Source organism: Balaenoptera musculus, chromosome 6 (genome assembly GCF_009873245.2).
Source record: "Balaenoptera musculus isolate JJ_BM4_2016_0621 chromosome 6, mBalMus1.pri.v3, whole genome shotgun sequence".
NCBI classification, from domain to species: domain Eukaryota; kingdom Metazoa; phylum Chordata; class Mammalia; order Artiodactyla; family Balaenopteridae; genus Balaenoptera; species Balaenoptera musculus.
Genome location: NC_045790.1, coordinates 60,082,597 through 60,106,463, shown reverse-complemented (window position 1 = coordinate 60,106,463; position 23,867 = coordinate 60,082,597). Strand labels below are relative to the sequence as shown.

General features: G+C 36.3%; 1 protein-coding gene and 1 non-coding gene across 4 annotated transcripts in view; one reads left to right on the top strand and one right to left on the bottom strand.

Annotated features, from left to right (window-relative positions):
- Nucleotides 1-23,867, bottom strand: part of KIAA2026 (KIAA2026 ortholog) — a 104,156-nt gene that overhangs the window by 60,166 nt on the left and 20,123 nt on the right. For 2 of the 3 annotated variants that reach the window (XM_036855327.1, XM_036855328.1), the window contains exon 2: nt 14,193-14,393. The exons of the other annotated variant lie outside the window; for it this stretch is intronic. In XM_036855327.1, the coding sequence (XP_036711222.1) occupies nt 14,193-14,393 (201 nt within the window). The remainder of the gene's footprint in view (nt 1-14,192; nt 14,394-23,867) is intronic. 3 annotated transcript variants of the gene reach the window in all.
- Nucleotides 20,759-20,830, top strand: TRNAE-UUC. The gene has a single exon. It is a non-coding gene; the product is annotated as a tRNA-Glu (tRNA).

The window sequence follows — 23,867 nt, the reverse complement described above, 5'->3', positions numbered from 1 at the left end:
TTATTTATTTATTTATTTTTGGCTGTGTTGGGTCTTCGTTTCTGTGCAAGGGCCCTCTCCAGTTGCAGCGAGTGGGGGCCACTCTTCATCGCGGTGCGCGGGCCTCTCACCACCGCGGCCTCTGTTGCAGAGCACAGGCTTCAGACGCGCAGGCTCAGCAGCTGTGGCTCACGGGCCCAGCCGCTCCGCGGCATGTGGGATCCTCCCAGACCGGGGCACGAACCCGTGTCCCCTGCATTGGCAGGCAGACTCTCAACCACTGCGCCACCAGGGAAGCCCTAAATTGAACTTTTAGAGATGAAAACTACAATGTCTGAGATGAAAATATACTGAATGGGACTAATGGCAAATTAGACATAGCAGAAGAAAAGATTAGTGAACTTGGAGACAGTAATAGAAACTATCCAAATTTCAAGATACAGAGAAAATACTTCTGTAGTATATACTTCAGGAAAACAATGATCACAGAAAGAAGTTCTAAGATGAAAGAAGAATTGAAGAACAAATCAATCGTGAATCATGTGGGTAAATAAACATTATACTACAAGAAACAGTGACAATAATGTTTAGTTTGGCGAGTAAAAAATGAGATAGAGCTAAATTATTCATCGATCATATATAAGACAGATGAGGCAGAAAAGATCAAAATTAACAACAGAAATAGAGCATATAACTTCCAAGTGAGTGGAAACAGTTGTAAGTGAAATAAGTCTCATCTTCCAAAGATGGATGTCAACAGATAATGCCAAACTGAAAAATCAAAAACTAGCAATATAAGCATGTATTTAGAAATGTGGAAATAATTACTAGAAAAAATGGCTAAAAAGTTAAAGGTAGATGTTTCTGAGTCATGAAACAGAAGATGAGTTGAAGTAAGGCTGTTGTCTTTAATTAGAAGCCTTAATACTACTATATAACTTTCAAACTACACAGCCAATGAAATAAAAAAAAATTCTTAAATCAACTTTTCAAAAAGAATATTAGCCAGGAGATATTAAAGAGCCAATACCAAAAAGATTTATGGATATTATATTTCTTACCTGTTAGATTTATGGATATTGTGTATTTTACCATGAAATTGAGTTTCTCTACACTTTATATATACTGAGAAGGGTAATCATTTCTTCAAAATTCTGTTGTTAACTAAAGAAAAGGTTTTCAAGTTATTTCTCATGAAATGTAACTCAGAGCTTGTTTAAAAGTTTGGTATAGAAAACTATCTGTTAGAATACCAACCAACAAAAAGTGCGTTCATTCAGTATGCTTGGCACGGAAACTGATTTTGGTCAACCCTGTCACAATCAATCATGCTCTGTTTCTTAGAGGTGAAAGAGTAATAACTAGTGCTCAGGGAAGAAAATGAAAGGAGAAGTTGAAGCAGACCAAGACACTTTTATGGACTTGGTTTTGACTAAAACAGTGCTAGCAACCTTTGGCCAATAAAGGCTAGAGATATGGCAATTTCAGGCACTATTTATTCAATTTATAGATGGGGACACTAAGGACATAGAAGGGCGATAAGATAACTTCCTTAGGCTTACCCAGTGATTAGCGTAAGAGCCAGCAATACAAACAGTTTGCCATTGGTGGGCCAAAGTTAGCACCAACTGGCTTACTCCTGGAAGATGATTAGGCAATAACTCACGTATTCTGTTGGCTCAGGTGCCTGGAAAGGCCATGACTTAGTTGGGGTATGATGCTGCCAAATGTGGACATTGCCTGAGCTACTCAAGGGCTGCTACTCACTCTTCTGTTCCCTATAAACTAAACCCTTCAGGGGAGAATGATGGATTCTAGCCTCAGACCGTAAGTACTGAAGAGGCAGGAGAAAGAGAAACAAAGACTGGTCTGGTGTAGGCCAGTGTAACACAGAATAATCCTTCAGACCTAGAGCTGTGAGTCTCTGCCCCAATCCTCAGCAGTATGGTATATACAGAATGGGAGCTTGCCAAAGAGCTCTAGAGTTAATATCTATAATCTGCCAATTAAAAAAAACTTAGTCAAACACTTAAAATATAATTAAAACATTTAAAAAACACTGTATTACGAAATGCTGAAGAAAACCACACTCTGCTCACAAGGACAAATAAAAAAGAGCTTTCAAAGTTATTCTCAATTTAAAAATTTGTTCTGAAGTGCTGTACTAAAATCAGATAGAGTGCTACCTGTTTCTAAAATGTTAGCTTGAAAAATTAAGCCTTCAGTATTGGGGCAATGCTATATGAATGCCTGAGGATAGTTATAAAAACCACATTCACTAATGAAAAAAAAAAGGTTATAGGAAAGTTAAGAGAGTAGATCCTAATAGTTCTCATTGCAAGGAGAAATTTTTTTTTTTAATAAATTTATTTTATTTATTTATTTTTGGCTGTATTGGGTCTCCGTTGCTGCGCACAGGCTTTCTCTAGTTGCAGCGAGCAGGGGCTACTCTTCGTTGTGGTGTGTTTGCTTCTCATTGCAGTGGCTTCTCTTGATGCGGAGCACAGGCTCTAGGCGCGCGGGCTTCAGTAGCTGTGGCATGCGGGCTCAGTAGTTGTGGCGCACGGGCTTAGTTGCTCCTTGGCATGTGGGATCTTCCTGGACCAGGGATCGAATCCGTGTCCCCTGCATTGGCAGGCGGATTCTTAACCACTGAGCCACCAGGGAAGTCCCTCTTTTCTTTTTATTACATCTATATGAGATGGTCAGTATAATTAAATCTACTGTGGTAATCATTTCACAATATATGTAAGTCAAACCATCATGCTGTACATCGTAAACTTACACACTGATGTATATCAATCATTTCTCAATAAAACTGGAAGTAAAAGTAAACACCACCAAATGAACAAAAGAAGTGTCCCCCAATATTTTTTTTTTCCCGGACAAGTTCTCATTTTTCAGGTTGCTCCTTACTGGCTTCAAGAATGTTTACCTGCTACTATGTAAAATATGAACAGAAGCTGTGCCTAAGGTTATTTTGGTCAGGTATAACTTGGAAGGAACATCACTAACAAGTGAACAGCTTTACAAAAGAAAATTATGTTTTAAAGTATCCTAACTTTACTAGTTTTATAAACTTTATCGAATGCTTACCATGTGTGAGAATACAAAGAGGTGAAAGCATGGACCACACTCTTAAATAAGAGTTTACAATCTAGTAAGAAACATATACAGGAGCTGTAATCCAAAATAATCCATTAATTGAAAAAACAATACAACACAGTATGTAAACTGTTAGCATGAAAAAGGAAAGCATGACATTTATTTACATTTTCTAAAATGAGCAATATAAAATATTATATTTTAGGAAAACCAACCATTCTTATTAAGTGTTCAGTCAAGCTTCTTACTTAGCTACCAACAACAGAATCTCTTCTAGCTAAAGTAGAGAAGGAATTAAGCTCTGTTAAGGGTAATAGAGCCAAACTTAATAGATAGGAAGATATGAATCCCAACCACACTTTGAGAGCTTCTCCAGGAAAAACTAGACTTCCACTACTACTTAGCATTTCTGATACTAGGAAGCTAGAACAACTAGAAGCTCCCACCACCACCTTTGCCAAAAGATTAACTTCCCTGCCCAAGACTGCCACCTCATGTTGGTCCCAAGCAATTTCAAGTGAGAAGAGTATGACTGGTCACGGGCCTCTACCTTAGCTATGAGTGGGTATGAGAATATAAATTTTCTGGCATCTGCTTTGGGAAGTCAGGACTTATAACATGGGAAATTACCAAAATGTTGGGCAGCTGTTCAAAAATGCTGGGTGGTCACAAATGACAAATGTCTACTTCATTAAGTCACTGTTATTTTGTGTTATAGAGAATTTGAAAATAAATCACTTAATCATAAGTCATAGCTTTTAATTCACAAAAATGTAGAAAACATTTTTACTTTAACTCCGATGATTTCCAAATCAATAAAATACCAGTAAGTTTAGACAAACATGTGAAATGAGTATAAAAGCATGCACACTATTTCTAGTAATCCAAATAGTTTTGCAAAAAAAGAATGGTGAAGAGGTCCAATATTTTTAATATGGCTAGAGTAGACTTTAATGATTGAAACTGCTACCTAATCATGTCATATTCCAGATTACCTGAAATTTACTTGAGAGCTAACTTCCAATTTTAACAATTTTATTTTTAAAATATTATCTAAAATGTATTATATATGTTCCTGCTTAATAAACAAAGTATATAAAATGTAATTTAATCTTTCCTTAATGGCTCAATGTCACCATTATAAACAAAATGCAGCGGTCATGAGTAGCTTAAAGACTATTCCAGCAACTACACTTTTTTTTTTTTTTTTTGGCTGCACCACGCAGATTGCAGGATCTTAGTTCCCTGACCAGGGATCGAACCCGGACCCCCTGCAGTGGAAGTGTGGAGTCCTAATCACTGGACCACCAGGGAGTTCCCTCCAGCAACTACACATTAACCAGCCCTTTCACTCAATTTTCCCAGAACTTTGACTTGTAGTGTTGCTGTCTTCTAAATCAACAGTGCCTCTGTACACTAATCGGCCCCAAGATAGGCTGCTGCCCTAACAGCATTTACCTGAAGACGACCAGACTGACTACCAAGCCTTACTCAATGTTTATTCCTTTCTGTTCAACACATATCATCTGCCATCTCCTTTGCACTGGTTTCCAATGCATCCAGGTAAATAAAGACAGTAGTACAGGAATGCCAGGATTTTGGATTTTTGCAATCTGATTTAAGAAACCATGGTTTTTATGGCATATACTGTACAAAAAAGGGAGACTACCTACTGTATAAAAATTAAAATACAGAGTAGGGATTCCCTTCCTTTAATTGGAATAGATCACAAATCAGAGACCTAACTGTTGGACTTAAAAGATTTTTTTAAATAATTTACTTTTAGGTTTATGTCTGCCCAGATGGTCACCTAAAAATTATCAGATGCCCATCAGTTAACTGAAGTATTACCATATTATAATATGGACTAGAATTATTCAGCTTGCTGCCAACTTGAATTTCTGATATAAATAGTTGTTTAAAGCTAATTAGCAGGAGGAAAACTTTATTTTCTCACTTTTTTTTTTTTAAAGGGACGTGGTTATTTTAATTAATTAATTTATTTATTTTTGGCTGTGTTGGGTCTTTGTTTCTGTGCGAGGGCTTTCTCTAGTTGCGGCAAGCGGGGGCCACTCTTCATGGCGGTGCGCGGGCCTCTCACTATCGTGGCCTCTCTTGTTGCGGAGCACAGGCTCCAGACGCGCAGGCTCAGTAGTTGTGGCTCACGGGCCTAGTTGCTCCGCGGCATGTGGGATCTTCCCAGACCAAGGCTCGAACCCGTGTCCCCTGCATTAGCAGGCAGATTCTCAACCATTGCGCCACCAGGGAAGCCCTATTTTCTCACTTCTTATGCCAAAAGTTTTAATCAAAAAACAAAACAAAAAAAGAGAGAAGCTTATGCCCAGGTTTTAAGCACAACTACCGTAATCATATGATCCTTGCAACCTTCCCTGTCTTCCAATCTGACCTTTCTTTATGACGTTTTCAAAGCCCCTTCCAGACCAAATTTTACTGTAGCTATATTCTCAGCTAGTCTCTGACTAGCTCTCGAGAGGATATTAGATCGATAGAATTGATAGGTTGATAAAATTATCATGATAGATTATGATAGATAGTTGTACATAGAGAGGGAGGCTTTGTTTAGCACTCCCATGTATCATACCACATGTTGATGACTAAATGTCACATTTTCCTTCTAAGGAGTCAAAACAAATCTTGAGAGAGGCTCAAAAGACATTTAAAAATCTCAGCCTATCTCACTAGTTATGTGGCACTTTATAAATTTTAATACTTGCTGTATTTTCAATTATAAAAGAAAAGCATGCTTATTTTAGAAAATTTAGAAAACAAAGGTTACGATAAAAGAAAAAGTCTCACTATTCCTGATACATTTTACATGTATTTTTATGTAAACTCTAAATTCGGATGCACATAAAGTTAATGCTCCCTTGGCACTGAAGAGAGAAAAAGAAGGCAGGTGTGGCAAGGATAGCAAGAATGTGGGGAAAAAAGGCATATGATGAGGTTAGAGAGATAGGGTGAGGCCAAAAGGTAAAAGCAGGGTCTTATAAACTATATTAAGCCATTAAAGTTCGTGTGTGTACTTGACTTGCTTTGTTTTGGGGAGGTGTAAGTAATGGGAATAGGTAAGTGGCATGATCAAATTTGCGTTTGGAAAAGTTCATTCTAGCTTTAATGTGAAAAACAGAATGGAAGGAGGGCAACTGTTTCACCAATTAAGAGAAGATTATAGTAGCCTAAGTGAGAGATTAAGGAACTGGATGGAGGCAGAGAAGATAGAGGGTAGCAGATTCAAGAGAGATTAGGAAATAAAACTGTCAACATTTGGGGATGAATTTGATTTGTGTATAAGGGAAAGGAAGATGTCCTGGATGAATCCTACGTTTCTAATTTAAATAATCTAATGGATACTGGTGTCATTCATAAAGATAGGGAGCACTACAGTGAGATCAAGTTTTAGGTGTAAGCATTATGCTTTCATAATTAATTTTTGATGTAATCAATTTGCAGAAGATATCTACAGCAAATATCTTTTGTTTGCCTGCAGATCTATTCTCTACCCTTCACTGTGTAGTTTAACTGTATCAGTAGGCAACGTCATAAACTAGCTTTCCTTAGGTTTAGTTGAGGGAGACCTGGCAAGGATCAGATAAAGACAGGAAAGTAGGGAAAAGTAGGGTAAAGTACTTATTCCCTTGGTTTCCTCCCTGTGAGGTTTTTGGTATTTGCCTAACATGCATGTGCTGTAAAAATAGTTAATGGGGAAATAACCTGAGATGATGGCTGTCTTGTTTAATGTCTTGTTAAATTTTCATGAACAATACAAGCATAATTGTTAAGAACTCATGTATTAAGTTCATATAAGTGGAATAAAAGTTTTACAAATGGACTTAAATAAAAGGGGGGGAGTTGTGTCCTTCAACAGAAGGTATCATCTCAATAGACTCTTCTTTGTAATCCTCGCATGGGCACCAGTAACTACACCCTCTTGCTCACCCTGGCTAACAGCCTCATGTCTTAATGTTCAGCTATAATCCAATCTCTTTTGAAATAAACCCTCCTTGAATTTTCTCATTTTGAATGTGCCACCTGTTTCCTGATGGATGAGAGACAATGGTACTGTCAGTGATAGATACTACATCCAGAGAACATGTTAAGTATGAAATAAGGTCTCAAACTTAGAGAAGTTCAGCCAAGAGACATATATCTGAGTCTTATGTATATAGGTGGTATGGGAATGGATGAGATGACTTATGAAGAAAGTATAACATGAGAAAAGGATAGACACTCTTGGATAAAAACTTGAACTGCGGCAACAGCTGGACAGTTAAGAACCAGAAAGAACTAATATATTGGACAATGATGGCACTTAAGACTGAGGGAGGGCTTCCCTGATGGCGCAGTGGTTAAGAATTTGCCTGCCAATGCAGGGGACATGGGCTCAAGCCCTGGTCCAGGAAGATCCCACGTGCCACGGAGCAACTGAGCCTGCACTCTAGAGCCCACGAGCCACAACTACTGAGCCCGCATGCTACAACTACTGAAGCCCGCGTGCCTAGAGCCTGTGCTCTGCAACAAGAGAAACCACCGCAATGAGAAGCCCGCACAGCAATGAAGAGTAGCCCCCGCTCGCTGCAACTAGAGAAAGCCCGCGCACAGCAACGAAGACCCAACACAGCCAATAAATAAATAAATAAATAAATAAACTAATTAATTTTTAAAAACAAAACCAATAATGATGGTAACTACTTTATCAATATAACCTCCTCACAACAACTTTAAGAAGAACATATCAGTGTAGCAACACTCCAAAAAACGTTGAAGAACTTGCCATGACCATAAGATTAAAAGCAGAACGAATATACAATTGAATCAAAAAGAATGAAGTACCCAGGAGGTGAAAGACCAAACAAAGCTGGAAGGACCATGCTCCCTGACTTCAAGTGATGCTACAAAGCCACAGTAATCAAAACAGTAGGGTACTGGCATAAAAACAGACACACAGATCAATGGAAAGGAAAAGAGAGCCCAGAAATAAACCCATGCATATACAGTCAATTAATTTATGACAAAGGAGCCAAGAATATACAATGGGGAAAGGACAATCTCTTCAATAAATGGTGTTGGGAAAACTGGACAGCTACATGCAAAAGAATGAAATTTGATGGCTCTCCTACAACATATACAACAATTAATTAACTCAAATGGATCAAAGACTTGAACATAAGACCTTACACCATAAAGCTCCTAGAAGAAAAAGATAAGCAGTAAGCTCCTTGACATAGGTCTTGGTAAAGATTTTTGGAACCTGACAACAAAAGCTAAAATAACTACGTGTGACTGCATCATACTTAAAAGCTCTGTACAGCAAAGGAAGCCATCAACAAAATGAAAAGGCAACCTACTGAATAGGAGAAAATATTTGCAAATCATGTATCTTGTAAGAGGCTAAAATCCAAAATATATAAAAAAACTCATACAATCCAATAGCAAAAAACAAACAGTTTGATTAAAAAATGGACAGATCTGAATATACATTTTCCAAAGACACACAGATGGCCTACAGGTATATGAAAAGATGCTCAACATCACTAATCATCAGGGAAATGCAAATCAAAACCACAATGAGATACCACCTCACACCTTCAGAATGACCATTATCAGAAAGACAAAAAATAACAAGTATTGGTGAGGATGTGGAGAAAAGGGAACCCTTGAGCGCTGCTGGGAATGTAAACTGGTGCAGCCACTATGGAAAACAGTATGACAGCTCCTCAAAAAATTAAAAATAGAACTACAATATAATCCAGCAATTCCAGCAATTCTGGGCATTTATCTGAAGAAAATAAAAATACTAACTTGAAAAGATATATGTACCCCCATGTTTACTGCAGCCTTATATACAACAGCCAAGATATAAAAACAATCTAAGTATCCATCAATGGATGAATGGACAAAGAAAATGTGGTATATATACACAATGGAATATTATTCAGCCACAAAACAGAAGGAAATATTGCCATTTGTGACAACGTGGATGGACCTCGAGGGCATTACACTAAGTGAAAAAAGTCAGACACAGAATGATAAAACTGTATGATCTCTCTTATATGTGGAATCTTAAAAAAAAAGAACAGATTGGTGGTTGCCAGAGGAGGAGGGTGGGAAGTGGGAAAAATGGGTTGAGTGGGTCAAAACATAAAGAAGAAAAATAAAATTAAAAACAAAGTAGAATGAACACATACACACACATCTATCTGTATCTCCATCCTTAAAGAAGACACACACATCAATGTTTACTGTAGCATTCTATAATAACAAAACGCTAGAAATAATCCAAAATGTGCATCTTATCAGGTAAATGGATAAACTGTAATACAGTCAGATAATGTAATATTATATACTAGCACTTGAAATAAACTAGAATGAAATAATTCAACACAGTTAAATCTCAGATACATAATGTTGAGTGAAAACAGAAAGTTGACATTTATATAAAGGATTCTTCAACATACGCAAAACAATCAATGTGACACACCATATTAACAAACTGAGGAAGAAAAACATATGATCATCTCAATAGATGCAGAAAAAGCTTTTGACAAAATTCAACACCCATTTATGATAAAAACCCTCCAGAAAGTAGGCATAGAGGGAACTTACCTCAACATAATAAAGGTCATATATGACAAACCCACAGCCAACATCATCCTCAATGGTGAAAAACTGAAAGCATTTCCACTAAGATCAGGAACAAGACAAGGTTGCCCACTCTCACCACTATTATTCAACATTGTTTTGGAAGTTTTAGCCACAGCAATCAGAGAAGAAAAAGAAATAAAAGGAATACAAATTGGAAAAGAAGAAGTAAAGCTGTCACTGTTTGCAGATGACATGATACTATACATAGAGAATCCTAAAGATGCTACCAGAAAACTACTAGAGCTAATCAATGAATTTGGTAAAGTAGCAGGATACAAAATTAATGCACAGAAATCTCTTGCATTCCTATACACTAATGATGAAAAATCTGAAAGAGAAATTAAGGAAACACTCCCATTTACCATTGCAACAAAAAGAATAAAATACCTAGGAATAAACCTACCTAAGGAGACAAAAGACCTGTATGCAGAAAACTATAAGACACTGATGAAAGAAATTAAAGATGATACAAATAAATGGAGAGATATACCATGTTCTTGGATTGGAAGAATCAACATTGTGAAAATGACTATACTACCCAAAGCAATCTACAGATTCAGTGCAATCCCTATCAAACTACCAATGGCATTTTTCACAGAACTAGAACAAAAAAATTTCACAATTTGTATGGAGACACAAAAGACCCCGAATAGCCAAAGCAATCTTGAGAAAGAAAAACGGAGCTGGAGGAATCAGGCTCCCTGATTTCAGACTATACTACAAAGCTACAGTAATCAAGACAGTATGGTACTGGCACAAAAACAGAAATATAGATCAATGGAACAAGATAGAAAGCCCAGAGAGAAACCCACGCACATACGGTCACCTTATTTTTGATAAAGGAGGCAAGAATATACAATGGAGAAAAGACAGTCTCTTCAATAAATGGTGCTGGGAAAACTGGACAGGTACATGTAAAAGAATGAAATTAGAACACTCCCTAACACCATACACAAAAGTAAACTCAAAATGGATTAAAGACCTAAATGTAAGGCCAGACACTATCAAACTCCTCGAGGAAAACATAGCCAGAACACTCTATGACATAAATCACAGCAAGATCCTTTCTGACCCACATCCTAGAGAAATGGAAATAAAAACAACAATAAACAAATGGGACCTAATGAAACTTAAAAGCTTTTGCACAGCAAAGGAAACCATAAACAAGACGAAAAGACAACCCTCAGAATGGGAGAAAATATTTGCCAATGAAGCAACTGACAAAGGATTAATCTCCAAAACTTACAAGCAGCTCATGCAGCTCAATATCAAAAAAACAAATAACCCAATCTAAAAATGGGTGGAAGACCTAAATAGACATTTCTCCAAAGAAGATATACAGATTGCCAACAAACACATGAAAGAATGCTCAACATCATTAATCAGTAGAGAAATGCACATCAAAACTACAATGAGATATCATCTCACACCAGTCAGAATGGTCATCATCAAAAATTCTACAAACAATAAATGCTGGAGAGGGTGTGGAGAAAAGGGAACCCTGTTGCACTGTTGGTGGGAATGGAAATTGATACAGCCACTATGGAGAACAGTATGGAGGTTCCTTAAAAAACTAAAAATAGAACTACCATACGGCCCAGCAATCCCACTACTGGGCATATACCCTGAGAAAACCATAATTCAAAAAGAGTCATGTACCACAATGTTCACTGCAGCACTATTTACAATAGCTAGGACATGGAAGCAACCTAAGTGTCCATCGACAGATGAACGGATAAAGAAAATGTGGCACATATATACAATGGAATATTACTCAGCTATAAAAAAGAAACGAAATTGAGTTATTTGTAGTGAGGTGGATGGACCTAGAGTCTGTCATACAGAGTGAAGTAAGTCAGAAAGAGAAAAACAAATATCGTATGCTAACACATGTATATGGAATCTAAAAAAAAAAAAAAGGTCATGAAGAACCTAGGGGCAGGACGGGAATAAAGACGCAGACGTACTAGAGGATGGACTTGAGGACATGGGGAGGGGGAAGGCTACGCTGAGACAAAGTGAGAGAGTGGCATGGACATGTATATACTACCAAATGTAAAACCGATAGCTACTGGGAAGCAGCTGCATAACAGGGAGATCAGCTCGGTGCTTTATGACCACCTAGAGAGGTGGGATGGGGAGGGTGGGAGGGAGGGAGACGCAAGAGGGAAGAGATATGGGGATATATGTATATGTATAGCTGATTCACTTTGTTATAAAGCAGAAACTAACACACCATTGTTACCAATTATACTCCAATAAAGATGTTAAAAAAAAAAAAGAATGTTAAGAAACAGACCTGTATACACCTGAAACCATCACAACACTGTAAATCAATTAAAAAAAAATCAAATGTATTTCTGTATGTTAGCAACAAAATATAACTGAATTTTAAAATGATTTACAATTGCATCAAAAGCATGAAATTTTCTCTTCCTCAAAAAACACTGAAAATGAAAAGGCAGGCCACGGACTGGGAGAAAATATCCACAACGCATATATATAGCTAACAAAGGACTTGTATCCAGAATATATAAGGGAATTCTTTAAATTTAATAATGTAATACATGGGAATGATAAAGTCAGGAAAGTAGTTTCTTCTGCGGACAGAAGAAAATACAGAAAATCTTGATTAAAACTATGTTTTTGTTTAAAAATTGCTGGGTAGTGGGTACCCAGGCCTTTATTACAATTGTATTTATTCGTTGCTCCATGCTTAAAATATTTCTAATTAAAAAAGAAATGGTTAACACTGTACCCAAAGAGAAAGTTTAATTCATAGTAAATTATCATAGTCACTAGACATTTAATGAAGGATTTTTCCCATGTCTTATTCACCTATGTTTATTTGATGTTAAGCACAGGACACAGATAAATATATGTAAAATTGGAGAAAAGAAAAAGATTCAGTCATATCTCTAGTTTCTTACTAGCCATTCCTACTTAACTGCTTAAATGCTTCCCTCATCACTTCAAACAACTTATTAAAAACTGCAGTTCACTGATCTTTCTCCACATCACGGACTCAAGCTTTTTTATTTTCTTTGCTGGTTCCATCATATTTAAGTCACAGGGACAGCATGCTGCTTAGGAGCACAAGCTTTATAACCAAACTGCCTGGGTTCAAATCTTAAATTTACCACTCAAAAACTGCCTGGCTTTGGGCAAGTTACTTAATCTCTCTGTGCCTCCGGACAAATGCTGAATACATACATACAAGGTGCTTAGTGCTAAACCTGGCAAATAGTCCTGCTCAATAAATGTTAACCATTCTTTTTTATTTTCTTCTTATTGCTGTCATTACAACTACCTCCTTGACTCCTCTTTGTCTCTTCCTTTGTTCCCCCTATGTCAAGGAAGGTACTAAGTCCTGTTGATTGTTCCCAGAACAATCTGACCTTCTCCCTATTTCTGGTTACCAGTAGTGGAGGTCTAGACTACTACAGCCTTCTTCCTACAAGCATTCCTTTTCTTCAATTTCTCTCTATTCCAATGTATTACATACTACTGTCAGATTAATCTTTATCCCCTTCCATAAAACCCCCTTTCCTGTAGCATAAGTAGTTCTATGAGGCTCTACAGAAGGAAAAAAAGTATTTCACAGTGAGTTCCCAATTAACCACTACTACTAAAAAGTATGGTGGTAGAAAGTCTCAAGGTTGAATTTTAATCCTACAAATATCAAAGCAAGCTAAATTTATTACTATAAGAGGAGCAACAATATATTATAAATTGCCTTTGAGTAGCATTAGTAGTTCCCTATTAGGTCAGCAATCACTCCTAACATAGTTTGAGATATGATTTAGTATAAAAATCACCAGTCTTTTTTGAGTAATCACTTACCTCTCTGGGCCCTAGTCTCTTGCTATTAAAAAAAATAACAGGTGTGTCATCGATCTCTATGCTCCCAGACCCTAGAAGGTAACACTAATTGAGCACAACATTCTTTCCTGATGAATCCGGAGTAAGCATAGTTACCCAGGAAATTAATACCAATGGAGGACTGGCAGAAGTGACCCTATATGTCATTTTGAACTACACAATCTCTGGAGTTTCTCCTAATTTTAAACTTTAAAGGTCTGTGATTCTATTCCAAAGCTCTATGAATCTACATAAAATTCATCTCATTTAAAATTTATAATTCATTTAAGACTACTTCCAGAAATCCAGAAAGCACCCTGAAATCTTTCATACAAATTATTTTTGTATAGCTTCAAAGTAATTTGGTTTAAATTTTAAAACTGTATTTTGAAACAAATTTCATTGTGATATTTCAGTACTAACTCATACGTAGGTGAGAATGCATTTTGGAACACTATTAAAATAGGCCCAGAAATTAGATATGGGCACACAAAAGTTATACAACTACTCTTTGAAATGTAGTTCCTGAAAATTTGAACAACATGAAACTTAACTTTTTTTTTTTTTTTTTTTTTAGCATTTACCTTTTTTCTTCTTTTGCTCTCAGCTGTTCTTCCTGTCTCAAAACTTGAACCATTACAGATTCAAAAACTCCACTTGTCAAGCCTGCCAAACTTCGTGGTGTTGACCGACGCCTTGTTGAAGTACATGCAGTTCCCTTCTCATCCTCCAATCCATAATAGCCTCTAGATGTAACTGCTATCGTTGTCTTTTCTCTCAAGTGCCTTGGAGAAGAATAAGTCAATTCACAGGTCAAATCTTCTGGGTAAGCAATAAACCCCCTTAACCAGCATCTTAAGAAGAATCCTTTTTGCTAACTACATAAAAATTAGTTAAACCTTGCTTAGCTATGTTTCAGATTTTTATCCTCCCTACATAATTTCTAATTTTCCTTACTCATGTCATAAAGTCAGTCTGAGTGATAGTCTCTTCCCTACATTAAAAAAATATAAAATTGAAGCACTAAAATTAAGAATTAAAGATCTCTTTAATGAAAAAATTTTATTGTTTGCAAAATTAAATGTAGCTTATCTTTACATCTCTTCATATATTTCATACTACTATATCATTGCTATGGAAAAATATACAATCACACAAAAACATATTGGGAGAGAAAATTTATGATATACAAACAGTTAAGTAATTATAAACAAATGAAGCATTATAATATATAATTTTAAGTTGTAAGCATTACAATATATCATTGTAAATTTAGAAACCTTCTGACTAAACTATAAAAAGAACCTAGGAATCTAGATTTCCTCTTCAACCTCACCACAAATGTCTCCCTACCCTATGATACTTATTATTACACTAAGGTACTAGTCTAATGCTTAAAGATAAGGATGAAAAATTTTCTTTGCAGTTTGCTTAATTATCCATAAATTGTCTTAATGAATTTGGATTAAAACTATTTACACTGAAGAAAGAAACATTAATCTTATAAAATTTTAAGTCTAGAATAAAAACTGAATCCTGAATTTATGAGTTAATTGTAAATCTATATGAGTTAATCGTAAAAAGCACCAGGGAAAATATCTGCTGTTCTACCTCTGCAAAACATCCCAGAGCCTCTGAAGGCTTTGTACATGTTGTTTCTACAATGGTAAAATCAATACAATCTTAAAGTAAGCATTCAATATGCTGGATAAGAATCTATGTAAGTTAAAATTTGACCCTGTAGTCACATTTTCCTGCTTTCCTATAGGCACAGGTTTTCTGTAATATAAAATAAGCTAAAGGTTCACTGAAACATAAACCTTTACGGCATGAAATATAATCAAACTCCTGTCCATCTTCGACTATATTTACAGTGGTTTATTACTCTAAGTTAGAGTAACTTTATAACAATCTTACTCTCAGGCCATCTAGGTCCCGTGAATAGTATGACTGCAAGGTTCTACTGAACTGTGGCACTATTATGTGTTTTCTTTATTATGAGGAGATAACATTTTAACTACTTCAGCTTTAGGCAGGGCATAAACTTTTAAACTGGTTTTCTAGTAATGCTAAAAAACTTGAGCTAATCTACCCATACTGTTTCAGGCTGTGATCTTTTAAGCACAACAGCATACATCTATATAGTGGCTAACTGGCTGGGAGAAAGGAATGTGGACCGAAGGAAAATAAGCTGGCAATAACAGATACTGAATGGGTATACCTGGGTTCATTTTAGCATAGTGTTCACACTGGCGAACTAACTAGTTCTGTAATTTTAATTACTTCCTCATCAATACTAATGGAAAAGAACATTAATGGACAATATTACACTGAAATGTGATGACATGTCAGAGGTTACACGGTATGTAGAGCACTGGGGATAAGGAGAGTTGAGGGAAATATTAAGTCATATGGCTTATAAACTGTCATGTAAACAAGTCAGAAACTAAATTTTACCCTTTAACTTCAGTCTTATAAGCAGAGAAGATGAAGTTATAAACTACTTTTTTAAACAGTATTTTCTCATAACAAAGAGGAATTAATATCCTTTATTACTCATCAGAAATAAGAATTCATAAGCTTTGATATTTATCATTCATAATCCAAATACAAAGAAAACGATGATGCTTCTCTTGTATCAATACATAAAGATGAAACGGTCTAAGGAAAAAAAATTCTCATACAACATTAGCGGGTATGTAAAATTGGCACAGCCTTCTTGGAAGTCAATTTGGTAATAATCATTAAGATTTAATGTGCACATATCCTTTGACCCATCATGCTTCTAGGAATTTACCCTATAGACATATATCCACAACTGTGAGCAATAACACACACACACACACAAAGTATTGTTTGTCATTCAAAAAGAACAACCTGGAAACAAATGTCCTTCGATAGGAGACAGGTTAAATAAAGTCATGTACGTCACAACATGCAATACCATCATCCATTAAAAGCAACAGGTAAATCTGTATGTACTCACTATAAAAGATGTCCACATTACACTGCTGACTGTCAAGAAGTTGTTTTGGGGTAAAATATAATTTTTACCCCAAAAGGAATTATATACAAGTATATGTAAACATACATATGGCATCCAGTAGTGTGTGTTTGTGTACATGTTCAAACTGTCACCTAGATTACTTAAATCTCTTTGTGACACGTCTCCTGGCTTCTACTCTGATCTCCCTCCAGTCTATCCTTCAAGCTGCAACCCAGGTAATCCTTTTAAAAAGCCAATCAGATTATGTCATTGCCCTGCTCTGTCTCCTCCAAAGCCTTCCAGTTATACTTAAAATACAAAGCAAAGTTCTGATGGCTTACAAGAGTTAGTATGATATGGTCCTCATCTACCTCTTCAGACCCTATTTTCTATTACTCTGACCTTAGCTTTTTGTGTTCTGGCCACAAAAGTCTCCTTGTTATTCTCAGTCACAACAACACCTGCTTTGCACTTGATCTCTCACCTGTAAGGCACTTTCCCCCCAGATATCTGTATGGCTAGGCACTATCACTTCATTCAAATCTCTGTTCAAATATCACCACATTTGAGAGGACTTCCCTGACCACCATAACCTGTAAAGGATTCCCTGTCATTCTCTATTGCTTTACTCTGGTTTCTTTTTCTTCATGTTACTTATCATACATTATATAATTATCTATTTATTTGGTAATTATCCATATCCTCACCAGAATGAAAGCTCCAGGAGGATAAGCACTTTGTTTTGTTAATGGCTGTTACCTTCAGAGCCTCAAACTGTGGTATATAGATATAGTATTTGGAAGGATACAAGCCAAACCATTTATTTTTCATTTTAAATTTACACACATAAAGTTGAAAAATTCTAGCCATCTATTTTGTCCACAGTAAAAGAACACTGATTAAACATTTGTTACTAACTAGTACTTGAGTTTTCATTCATCAGAGAATAAAAGGCAATAAAATAAGATGAAAATAAGTCTCACCTCCAAATAAAAATTGTCAATCAGCAATCAAATAATACACGAAAATAACTCCCCCTTCCCAAAATTCAAGCTTTTTTCCTTCCTATTAGGAAAATTATTCCATGAAATCAGTCTGACAGTAGTTTGAAAATAACAGATTGCTAACTGTAAGCAAAAGCTAAGCAATAATTATGGTTGGTTCATTGAGTTTTATAGTTACCCTTTTTCTTTTTTTTTTTCCCTCACAAAGAAAGCATGAAAGGTCTTTTCTGTGGTGTTGATGCATTCCAAATTTCAGAATTCAGAGGTGCAATTTTGTTTAAAATTATTAAAATAAGTATTAAAGTGGAAGTGAACTGATATTAAGTTTTACTTAAGGTTAATATTTGGACTGACCCTCTACTATAAACAGATGATTGGAAAGGTTTCCATCATTACATGATTTTACATTACCAAAACAATGTAGAAGTGTCACCTATAAAAAGTTTATCTGTCCACTTAAAAGTTGGAAACAGAATCATCTAATGTGCTTTGAAATGTTCTAAATGAAGAGTTTCAGTCACTTTTTAAACCCATTTACTTAAAAAAATATTAAAATGCAATATAGCCCTCAGGGTCCTGACAAGAAAGAGATAATACTCAAAAGGAGGTGACGTTTAACGAAGACACCATTTACAAATGTGCAGGTAAAGTTAAGGGAAACTAGGAAGGGATGGTGAAGCACTCGTGGACTAGCCAGAGAGCATTATTATCACTCTAGGCTCAATAGGGAAAGGGGAGGGAATAGTTACTAGAACCAAGAAGCTGTCATTGTAGAAGAGGGCCACACGATGATGATGCATAGTCACTAAAGCCCAGCAAAGAAGAAGCTGTTAGAACAAATATCCCTACCTCTCTGTCAGTGCCTCCAACTGACTGAACCCAATCAGAAGCCAGAAAACAAGGCAGACCAGTTGATAACAGTCCTTAGAGATCAGCTTCCTGGGGCACAGAGCATAGTGCACAAGGGTGGAGAATAGATTTGAAGGTGCAAATGAAGATTATCCAGCACAACAGGAACTTAGTATTAGTTTTCAAGAGCAACTAACTGAAATTAGGAAAGGCAGAACTTTTTTCGGTGGATTTCAACAAAAACTTTTGCATGTTCGATAGATAAGCATCATTATGTAGTCAGTCCAGCCTGTCATGCACTTTTTCCATCTGGATTTGTGTATCTTTATGAGCTCTGAACTACAACAGTCTTTAAAACCAAGTACCAAAATAAACTCAACTTAAAACAAGCCTTTCAGATAACTCTACAGCCAATTATTAAACCAAGATTTTCAAAACTAATGAAATATCAAAACGCCCTCACCAAAAATAACTTTTCATAACATTAATATTATTTTTAAAAATTTAAAATATGCTTAATCTCTCATTTCCAGGATCTAGTTTAATGTTTTGTGACATAACGTTTTACAATATATAAAGCATAATAGTACAGAAGAACCTATATATGATTTATAAATAAATATGCATACAATAGGGGTACATATTCAAAACCTTTTCTGCTTGAGAAGCCAGATCATAAAAGTTTGGAGACCACTCCTCTCATCTCCAGCTTATATATGATACCCCTAACAGTTCTGGAACAAAGAAGTCTTCATCCACACCAAAGGGAAAAAAAAAAAAAAAAAAGTATTTATCACAGACTGTTAAACTTATTTCCTACTTGATCTTCTTTACTTTCTATTCTCCCAATTGTTACTCTTATTCCCCTTGCATCTTAAACTCATCTTCATCCAGACCTCCAGTCCCTTGTTTGGTTCCTTTATTTGCTCTATTTGCTCTCACATAATTCAGCCTCTTTCAGCTATTCATATAGATAACTAAGTTGGGAACCATCATATATGACTAACCTCTTCTTCTATCTCATCTCCCTTTACCAATTTATCTTTCTGTCTCAGGCACCCTATCTCTCTCTTGCACCTCAGCTAAAAGGTCCTTCACACCTATACCTCCACTACTAATCACTGTAGGAAAAAAAAAATCACCACCTTGTAGTTTATCGTCTAACTGTAACCTAAACTGGGCTCGCCTAAGATGACTTCTTTGAAGGAAGTCAACTCCCTCTTCGGTTCTCCATAACAGCAATTTCAAATGCATCATTATTCAAAAACTTCACCTCACTATCCATCATCACATAGCAGTTGACTTTGCTTATTACTTATTTCACAGAGAAAATGGTAGTTTTAAAGAAAGAGCTCAATTAACTTCCTGATTCTCAAAAAACAAAATTATCTGAATCCAAACAAAATGTATCTGCACTTTAAGTTGCAGTGAAAAAAGTGCCTCTTATCAAAAACTAATCCGCAGTAGGTTTTCAGAATTTTTATTTCATTAACTATCTCCTGGATCTTCAGCCTCTACCTGCTAGTTGCCTTTAGCATATAAACATGTCCAAGTTTTTATTAAAAACAAACCATTCCCCTTGAGAAGAGCCACATCTAAATCTTGGTCCATTTCACCTTTCATTCACACCTCAAACTGTCATTTGCCTGTATCTATTCTATTGAAATCCCTCTTCCCAAATGACCTCCTAGTTATGAAATTCAAGTGACATTTTTCATTTCTTATTCACTCAACCTCTGTACACCATCTGATTACTCTTTTATCAAGACCTTAAACTGGACTTTGCAGAAAGAACAGTTTTAGATAGGTAGGAAAGAGTGGAAAAGAAATACTAATTAAGAAGAAAAACATTCATATTATTCAAATTCATTCATTCAAAATATTTACTGAGCAACAGGGATTCAGCAGTGAACATGCTGACAGTTCGCATATATTCGGGTTGAAACAATGGTGACACCACTGAAAAAAAAGTTAAAGTTGAAAAGAAAAATATGAAAATTGGGAAGGAGACCTGGGTTAGAAATACACTTAGTTTTTAACATTTTGATATAACACTTGCACAACCAGCTGGGAAAGTTCTATGGACAGAAATATGAAGCTAAAACAAAAGGAAAGGCTCAAGATACCGATTTGAGAGTCTTAGTGATAAAGTCATAAAAAAGAGTCTCTCCACAGAGGAATAAATATAGGGAGATATGACCTAAAGGCATAACTTTAGGGATTATCCATAATTATAAAGAAACACATAGCAAAAGAAGAGGAAGACTCAAAAGACAATAGTTTAACTTAAGAAACAGCACTATAAGGGAATTCCCTGATGGTCCAGTGGTTAGGACTCAGCACTTTCACTGCAGGGGCCCAGGTTCGATCCCTGGTCGGGGAACTAAGATCCCACAAGCCACGTGGCATGGCCAAAAAAAAAAAAAAAAGAAGAAGAAACATCACAATAACAACCAAAGGAGAAAAGTTTTAAGTACCAAGTGATCTAAACTATTTAATTCTCCAGATAGATGGAAAAAGTACTAAGTAAAAACCAAGGATTAAGCAAGAAGGCATTCATTAGTATGGAAAACTAATAAGGGAATAATTACAATAAGGGCATAATTACAAAGAACCTTATAAGTTAAAAAAGCTTTCAAAGTCTTTGTTCATACCTGAAGTGGCACCAAATAAATGACATAATTCCCCTAAAGAACAACCAAAGACCACCGTAACTAATTTTTTGAAAACCAAACATTCTGCTTAGAATAAATTTCCATTTCTTGATTTTGCCTTTCTAATTTAAGGAAGGGACAAAGGTAAATGTAAAGTTTCTATTTACATAGGAAGGATACTTGAGAAGTGCCTTACCAACCTCAACAACTCTGATAAGCATTTTTAGTAAGTTAGGGCTGTTCTGTTGAACATTTTTCTACCACTACAGCTAATCCTTACCATATAGAAGCAGTCATGAGTTTTCAGTACAGGCAGAACAGAGGGCTCCCTAGGTCCTTATCTTTCATATAGTCTGGTTATGTTCATGTTCCCTAGAAGATACTAAAGCTGTGACAAGTCTGCAAAGTGGGCAGGTAGATAGCTTGGCTTCCTTTTCTTGGCTAACTCCTCTAAATATCTGCCAAGTACTGATGAGGATTTAAAGTAGGACACTGTAAATTCAAGATACTTTCAGATGTGACACAGACACAAAGAGGAAAGATGGGAAAGCTGGGGTGAGTCTTGCCTCTACCTACTTGAAATAATGGGTCATAAAAAAGAGATGCAGGCACCTAACAAGAGCTGAAGACTTAGCTGAAATTAGGAGGATGTGGCAAGTGGATATTATGGTGTTCACAGAAAATAAGCAAGGCTACCAACCTCTTTCTTTATTGTGCATTTCAAGAATGGGAAGAATGTCATTCTTATTCCACACAAACTAGTAATTCCTGTTGTTCTCTCACATTATTTTTAATTTAAAAATGAATATTTTATTTTCCCCTCCTTTATTGAGATATAATTGACATAAACCACTGTGTAAGTTTAATGTGTACAATGTGTTGATTTGATACACATATATTTTGCAACATTATTACCGCCACAGGGTTAGCTAACACCTCCACTGGGTCACATAACTAAAAACAAATATTTTAAGAATTCATTTCTGAATTATATCTTTCTTTGGATTAAATTATCACCTTGCCCTCTGGGTTTTGCAAGGTCCAGCGTGGGTTACGGAACTCTCTATCTGGCCCTGTTGCTGTCATTCCATCACTCACTCACTCCACAAACATTTATTGAGCACCTCTGGGTGCCAGGCTCTGCTTTGGGTACTGGGGATTCAGAAGACAGTGGTCTTTGTCTTCCAGGTACCTGCTGCTCTCTTGCATTTTCCAGCCACGCTGGAATGATGGAGATGATTTCCTTATCCAGATGTGCTGCTTGGTATTGCACCTCTGCATTAGTCTCTCTGTTCTTTCTTCCCCTTATCATCTGGTGAGCTCCCTTCCTTTCTTCAAAATCCAAGTCAGATCTCTCCCTCCGTGGAGACGTCTCTATCTTTGACAATAATCATTCAACTCCATCTCATTGTGGTTCCTTCTTTATGTCTTTAGCAGTAGAAGATCTTTTCTGGTAGGTTCCAGTCTTTTTCACTGATGGTTGTTCTGCGAATAGTTATGATTTTGGTGTGCTCATGAGAGGTGGTGAGCTTAGGGTCTTTCTACTCTGCCATCTTGGTTGATCTCTCCGTCTCCCACATATTTCTTATGCCAAGTGACCAAAACATGGGTGGTGCAAATGTTGAGTACACAACACTATTTTATACTATTAAAAAGTATAAAAAGTACCTTATATAAAAATAAAAACATGAAAATTTCATTTCTGGAAAATTCAGAAAAAATCATTTGACAGAGGACTCATCCTACCAGATATTAAAATGGATTTTAAAGTCAGAGTAATAAATTTAATACCAAAGTTGAATAGTTAGACATACCAACAGTAGTGGAGACAGTTCAAAAGTAGATCCAAATACACCAGGACTTTAATATATTACAAAAATGGTATACCAAACCAATGGAAAAAAGTGATGCTGTGACAAGTAGCTGGACATGAGAGAAAAATAAAGCTGGATTTCAACCTCACTCCTTGACCAAAACAAATTCCAGACAGATCCATTTATTTGTTCATTCATTCATTTATTCCTTTATTCAATATTAAGTACTCATAGATACTGAGCTAGGTGTTGGCATCAACACTTACAGGCAAGATTCCTCCTTGCTGAGCTTACACGCTAGTAAGAAGACACAAAAAAAAAGAGTAAAGAAATACATACACATACACATAAGTCTTAACTACAATATACTATAAGTTCGGTGAAGGACAGTCAAGAATAATTTCTCTGAGGAAAATGAGAGGAGGAGCCAGCCATGACCAAAACAAACAAACAAAAAAGCAAACAGAAACCCAAAGAAAACCCTGGGAATAAGAGTGTTCTAGATAAAACAAAGAGGAAGTATAAAGGTCCTGAGGTGAGAAATGGCTTGGTAGGTATATAAAGAAGAGTAAGCCAAACTCCTTACTATAGCCTAAGTGCCAATGAAGTGCTTGATGCAGGGTTCTGACTTCTCAATGTACATATTTTTTAAAGTTCACCATGGCTGCCGGGTAGAAAATGGACTCTAGGAGGAAAAAGCAGAAACAGGAAAAACAGGTCAGAAAACTATAGCAGTATTTCAGGCAAGAGATGATAATAGTTTGTACTTAAGTGGTGACAGTGAAAAGAAATGGGCAAAATTTAAAATATACTTTAGGGCTTCCCTGGTGGTGCAGTGGTTGAGAATCTGCCTGCCGATGCAGGGGACATGGGTTCGAGCCCTGGTCTGGGAAGATCCCACATGCCGCGGAGCAACTAGGCCCGTGAGCCACAACTACTGAGCCTGCGTGTC